General features: G+C 48.2%; 1 protein-coding gene across 1 annotated transcript; it reads left to right on the top strand.

Moving 5' to 3' along the window:
• Positions 1-1,974: 1,974 nt before the first annotated feature.
• Positions 1,975-6,705, top strand: CCR75_008916 (uncharacterized protein; the record flags this gene model as incomplete). Its single annotated transcript, XM_067966963.1, has 4 exons — positions 1,975-3,747; positions 3,817-4,563; positions 4,645-6,114; positions 6,180-6,705. The coding sequence occupies 4 exons, from the start codon at positions 1,975-1,977 to the stop codon at positions 6,426-6,428; spliced, it is 4,239 nt and encodes a 1,412-aa protein (XP_067814623.1). The 3' UTR covers positions 6,429-6,705.
• Between the last annotated feature and the right edge of the window lie 302 nt (positions 6,706-7,007).

The following is a 7,007-nucleotide window of genomic DNA, read 5'->3' as shown; positions in this document are numbered from 1 at the left end:
CGTCGTCGTGAGGGTCGATACCAGTATCTGGTGAAGTGGCTAGGGTACCCCTCTTCTGAAAACTCTTGGGAGTTCGAGGTACATCTTCGGCAAGATTGCCCGTACGCCGTTGACGTTTGTGAGCGCCAAGCTCAGGGTCAACTCGCGTCAAACGACGCTTCCCACCTTTAGACGTGGAATTAGGTGGATCTAAAGCCTCAGTGCGGCTTCGATCCTTGGTTGTACGGTCAACCGAAGCACCAAAATATCGGCTAGGCCTTTCTTCGTTTTGTGGCATAAATGCCAAACGTAAGTGGCCTTTAGCCTTAAGCTTAGCGAAGTCGAAGCGAAGCTTCCGTTCCAAACGAATCTCACCTCTATCCGCAGACTCTCTGATATTCCAGATATTGCGAAGTCGGCGGGCCCGGTGAACCCAGTTCCCAAATGAGACTTCGTTTTCACTCCTTGTTTCGTTTGGAAACAAAACGATCGGAATTTCCCTCATGGAGGTCACCGAAGCCCCACGGGCTTGATCACGTAAACGCGTCAGATACTGGCTTCGCGTCATTACCTTTGGCGTAAGGTATTGCTCATGAAGAGCGTCGCGGGCAGCGACCTCCTCCGGCGTCCTCGCCGGGTCACCAGAGATCCAGATGGCCAAGCTATGACCCGCTATCTCTTTGAGACGCTCGTCCGCACTAAGCGGAGTGAATCTATATTCACTATGAGCTTTAGCTTTAGCTTTCGCTATCTCGGCAGCTGGACAACGAGCTCTTTCCTCTATGAGGATTATCTGCTCTTGCTCTTCATCGAGCGGATTCGTAATGATGTTGGACTCAGGGTCATGTGTCCTGCTCAATGCTCTGGGAACGGACTCGGGGCCGCCGACGTTTATCCGGAGGAGAAGACGCCGATCTTTTTCCTCCTCCTCTGATTGAGAGTGACTTTCAAAGTCCACCATTCCTTCATCTTCGAGGAAGGTGCTCAGAGCTGTTACTCACGCTTGATTGTCATTAGTCAAAGGAATGAAAAACTCAACCGAACGGTTAGCTGTTTAAGTTTCAACCTCAAGGAGCAAATGAAGCGAATGTTGTCACTCGGTGTCAATAGTCTGATGGGGGAGGGTGTAATGGGGCACACATCGGTTGGAGAACCGTTGTTGTGGTACATTTACTTTACGGGTAAAATACCCTTTTATCTAATTATAAAATAGTTAGTTACTTGAATTCCATTTATTATGGGTTACAAATGTGGTCGCCGACAGATGTAAGGTTTTTAGATTTCAATAATTAAATAAAGTGCAGTTCCCCTTTTGATCTTAAAGCGTTAAGTGCCTTCCTAAGGCTTGCGCATTGATCTTTAAGAGATAGAGGCTTTTTTAAGGTATATCTTCTTGGGCACTAGTTGCCACTGGGTTCTACGAACCCCTGAATCCCTTAAACTAGGATTCCTTAAGCTTTTATAGCTTGTACGACTCCCTGAGTTGTTAAACCCATTAGTTCAATAAAACTAAGTGACTCTCTGAGTCTGAAAGTCTTCCTCTGACTTACGAAGCGAGGTAGCTCCGCTACACTGCATTGATACTTGCAGAGCTCAAGACTTTCAGGTTGCAGCAGGAGACTGGAGAGCAGTTCTCAAGATGGTTCAGAAGATGCAGGATCAGGTATGAAATCTTTAGCAAAAATTCCTTAAGCAACAAACTCTGGATAATTTTTTTGTAGTGGTCCCCCGGCAGTAGTTTAATATTTGTACGGCGGAAAATTTTTCTGGCCTTAATAATAAAAATTAAGGGAGTTTTTTAATATTTGGCCTGCCCAACATGGGTCTCGAAAAATAAGGGAGTTTATTAAATTAAAGGATATTAAATTACGGAGCGTCTTAATTTAGCTAATTTAGCGATTTTCATGATTTTTACCATGAATTCCAATGATTATAACGCAAACTTGTCATATTTCTTACAAGAACGGTTAGGTAAGGCTCGATTTCAATGTCATCATGACTCTATTACGGACCAATCACACACTAAATATCTTTATGGGCGTGTGTCCCCGTTTCATTGGCCATATTCGTCTCGCCACTTCATTTGGTTTTATAGCTTCCCCTCGTTGCAATCTCACGTCAGCACCCAAGCGATCAAATCGACGGCATCACCAGGCGAAATTGGAAAGTACAGATATGTCGCTGCTTAAAGAAATTCAAGCGAATGCTAATGTGGCCTGGAGCCCCATTAAGCGGCGTGGAGAGCTCTTGGCGCTCGGCTCGAAGGGTGACGGCGGCGTTGGCTTTGAGAACAATGGCGGTGTATTCATGCTTGTTTCCATGAATTTAAGTGAACCGGGTCGTGGTATGATCACACTGGGATCTGTCAAGACAACGTCGCGCTTTACGTCACTGGCCTGGCGTGACGTGCCGCGACACCACGATACATGTCCGTACGGCATTATCGCTGGTGGCATGGCCGACGGATCTGTTTCGCTTTGGAATCCTGCACTTATGCTAGACCGTGACCCAGAAAATGATGCGCCTGTGTCGTGCGAGATCGGCCGGATCACACGCCACAAAGGTGCGGTCAATGCTCTGCAATTTAATCCACATGAAGACAGCGCACACTTACTGGCGTCGGGCGGCAGTGACGGCGAAGTGTTTATAATGTCGCTGGAGAAGCTGGCCAGTCCAGGCGTATTTACACCTGGAGTCCCAACATCGCCTCAAACGCAAGCCAACGAAATTGTCAGTGTAGCGTGGAACACCCAAGTGAACTACATATTAGCCACAGGGTCTCAAAACGGCTCTGTTGTCGTTTGGGACCTTAAGCAAAAGAAACCATGGTGCGAATTGCGTGATCCTGCGCGTGGAGCGGCAACGGCACTTGCATGGAACCCTAATGAAGGCCTGCAGATCGCTACAGCCTCGGGCGATGACCAGCACCCATCCGTGAAGCTGTGGGACCTGCGCAACTCAACTAGCACACCATTAGCTGAATTTCTCGAACACACTGCTGGTGTACTATCAATATCATGGTGTCCTAACGACCCCGGCCTCATCTTGTCGTGTGGAAAAGACAATCGCACGCTACTTTGGGACCTTTTCTCGCGCAAGACTGTTGTTGAAGTCCCTTCAGATTCTCCGAATGCACCCTCCATGGGATCGGACCAATATTTTGGCAGCGGACTTGCTGGCCAGCGTCGATGGAACGTCCAGTGGTCTCCTCAGGTCTCCGCGGTTGCTTCAACGTGCTCGTTGGACGGTAAAGTACAGATATGGGGGCTTTTTGGTGGTGGTAATCCAGCTTGCCGTCCTCCAAAGTGGATGCGCCGCCCAGCTGGCGCGTCATTTGGATTTAGTGGCAAATTAGTGACCATTGCTAATCCTCAAGAGCCTTTGGATCCAAATAACCGTCGGCTTGTACACGTACAACGCGTGGTAAGTGACGCGGCGTTAGTGGCCGAAGCTGAAGCTTTGGATCGTTCGCTTGAAACGAAAGACTTCAAGGTATACTGTGAGCAAAAGATCACGTCGGCAGATACTGCGGAAGAGCGCAGCGTGTGGAGTTTTATGAAAGTTCTCTTTGAGAAAGATGCAAGGCAGTACCTGCTGCTTCACCTTGGCTTAGATGCAGAAAAAATCAACAAACTGAACGCGAAGTTTAGTCCAGAAGCTGCGGCACAGCAAGCCGAAGCCACCCAATCATCTGCTAATTCGATGGCCCACGTACCCGGAATTAAGGTGGACCCTGCGACAGGAGCGATGCTGAGCGACCGTATTGATGTGCGTATCACATAAGTGTGAATTTTGCTTGTATTGCATGGGTATGCTGATCAGTAATGTATTTTGTAGTCTGCCATAGGTGCGGATGATGTGTTCTCATCAGGATTTTACCCAAAAGATGGTAGCGCAGCTCTCGCGGCTACTCCTGCGTCTCCATTATTAGATGTCTCTGCCTTGGCAGCTGCAAATCCCTCTGCATTGGACGACGATAAAAGCAAGCGTTTGGAAGCTTCACCCCTTCCTATATACACAGAAGATTCAGAGAGCACTTTAATGCAGGCGCTTTTGGTGGGCAATTTTGAAGTGGCAGTAAATTGTTGTTTGGCTTACCATCAGCTTGCGGACGCTTTGCTGCTTGCTTCTTGTGGTGGACCTGAGCTTTGGGAAAAGACCCAGCGCGCATATTTTGCCCATCAGAAGCGACCGGTGATGCGCGTGGTGTCAGCTATAATTAAAAATGAGCTGAACGAGCTCGTTGTAGAATCAGATCTCGCCGAATGGCGCGAGACTTTGGCGATCTTGAGCACTTATGCTAAAAGTGAAGAGTTTCCGTCGCTTTGCGACAAGTTGGCAACCAGACTCGAAGGGGCTGGAGAATTGCACTCTGCAATGCTGTGCTTCATGTGTGCTGTAAATATCGAAAAGACTGTCAATGCTTGGTGTGCGGAAAGCAAAGTAGAGGCTTCTACTTACGGTCACACCGTTGCACTCCATCGTCTTGTTGAAAAGGTTTCTGTTTTTACAATGGCTGTTGACCAAACCGATCAACCCTTGGGCCTTGAGGTGGCTCAGCGTTTTCATGAGTACGCGTCTCTGGTACGATTTGAACCTTGATATTAATCTCATGAATGTATATTTTGGTAGCTCATATAATTTATCGGCTATGTCTGGCTACAGATGGCTGCTGAAGGTCGATTAGACATTGCCGCGAAGTACGCACGCTCTCCAGACCTCAGCTGCGCGATCTTGAAAGATCGCATTTATAATGCTTACCCAACGCAGGGCTATCAGCCACCACCCTTTCCATTTGATGCGGTTCAGATAAAAACTGAGGCGCAAATACAGCACCAACAGCAGCAGTACCAACAGCAGCAGCAGCAGCAGCAGCTCCAGACTTCACAGCAGGCTAGAGGAGGGTATAGTATCAATTCCGCGTACGGGGCAGGCATTAACCAACGTGGATCTCGTGCTGTACCAATACCGGCTCCAGCTGCAGCTGCGATGCCTACAGCTGGCGTCAGCGGTGGTATCGGATATCAGCCTCAGCAGCATACATCAGCACCAACTCCCGCATTTTCTGGTCGTTCTAATGTCAGCTACCAGTCTGCTCCTCAGCAGCCTTTATACGCAGCTACGCCTTCGCAACGACAGCAGCTTGTAGGATTTTCGAAGCAACAGAATCCAATCCAGCAGCAGTCGGGAGGAATTACGAACCAGCAGCAGCCTGGAGGATACATGAATCAGCAGCGACCTGGTGGATACTCGAACCAACAGCAGCCTGCATATCCGCAGCAACCTGAAAATCCGAGCCCACAGCAGCCTGCATACCCGCAGCAGCCCGCATACCCGCAGCATCCTGCATACCCGAATCCGCAGCAGCCTGCATACCCGAGTCCGCAACAACCTGCATTTCAAAGCCAGCAGCCACCTGCAAACACTAGCCAACCGCAGCCTGCATACCCTAACCAGCAAAAGCCTTCATATTTAAATCAGCACCAGCCTACCTTTCCCGGCCAGTCTACACCATCTCCATACGCAGGAAATGTAGTACAGCCACCGATTCCTGGTCAGTCTTCGGCCCCTTCTCAAATTCAAGGTCAATTAAAGCAGCCTGGGTACACACGTTCACAGCAGCCTGGCTTCCCAGTACAGCCCCCGCCTCAGCCAGGATTTCCATCAGGCCCCACATCATCGTCAGGTAGTCGTCAGCCTATGTATTCGGATCCCCGTTCAGCAAGTGGGACGTCTCACATTTCCGGCATGGCTTCACCTGCTTACCTTCGTGCGGGCGTGAATCTTGGGGCCCCTGCTCCAGCTCCAGCTCCTCACGCGATGCATCAAGGAACGGTTGTAAACCCTCTTGCTGCTGCGTTGGGGTCTTCACGTATTGTCAAACCTTCTGTTGATATGAACTCGCACCAGCGTGACGGATTTGTCAGCAGTGTGGGAAACAAAGAATTGACACTTAAATATGGAAATGCTACCGCAGCCTCTCTTTCACCTGTCGCGAACGCCGGCTTGAAGGCTGGCGAATTTCCTCCGGGTGTTGTGCCTGGCAGCATTGAAAACGTGGGGCTGCAGGACATTCCCATTGTTAATGCTTTCAATGATATTGTCAGTCAGCTCCAGGGTCTTCCCCTAACAATGGTTCGTTTAGTTATAGGAATTTTGTGCTGATCAGTTTTTTAAATGAAGCTGTCCATGATGTACAGATGGAGCAGAAGCAGCTGCAAGAGATTCAAAAAGGTAAGGAGATTATGTTTACCAAGCTTAACATTGGGGGGCTGTCGCCTGAGGTGATTTCCCGACTGCATGATATGGTTGCATGCTTCGGCCACCGGGATTTTGGCTCGGCACAGACCATTTATGTGGCTTTAACAGCCTCCGATTGGGCGCTGCACAAGGACTGGTTGCGCGGACTCAAATCGCTAATCCACATTTCCATGAAGCGATTTAGGTAAGCTGGCTGAAAGCAAGGCGGCTAAACAAGAACAGAACACGAATTTATAAATTGCAGTAGTTTTGCATGTTTGCGCTTAATACCATAAGATTTAACTTGTTGTGGGGCTGTGATTATTGCACTGCAATTATAACCTTAATATTCGACACAAAGGCCTTTAGAGAGCTAGACATGCGTTCGACATTGTGATATTTAATTAAATGTTGATTGCTTTAGCTTACGCTGCCAGATCTGATACATCCATCGCCCTTCGGGCTCACTGCTGTAAGAAATCACGTTATGGCACCGTTGCTATCTGCAATACCTAATTGTGTCCACATTGGTCGCAAAATGTGATGGTGCCGGAGTCAAGCGCCAGCGAACAAGAATACTCAGCTTTTGAAGTTCATTTTATCGACTCTATGCCAAAAGTCGCATCTGGAATGCACCATCCTAACTGTAACGGGGAGTATCGTTACATGAAATTAACACTTAAAGGTTGTTAATTAATATATTATCTAAAAGGTAGATAATATTTGGAGGATATTACTTTATATAGTAATGTTATGAATTCTTATCCATAAATAGGAATAGACCATTA

This window comes from Bremia lactucae, assembly GCF_004359215.1.
Source record: "Bremia lactucae strain SF5 chromosome Unknown BlacSF5_NotPlaced_200_SHOA01000120.1_2678225bp, whole genome shotgun sequence".
Lineage (NCBI taxonomy): Eukaryota > Oomycota > Peronosporomycetes > Peronosporales > Peronosporaceae > Bremia > Bremia lactucae.
Note: the sequence above shows the minus strand (reverse complement) of the source record. Positions and strands in the feature narration are given on the sequence as shown.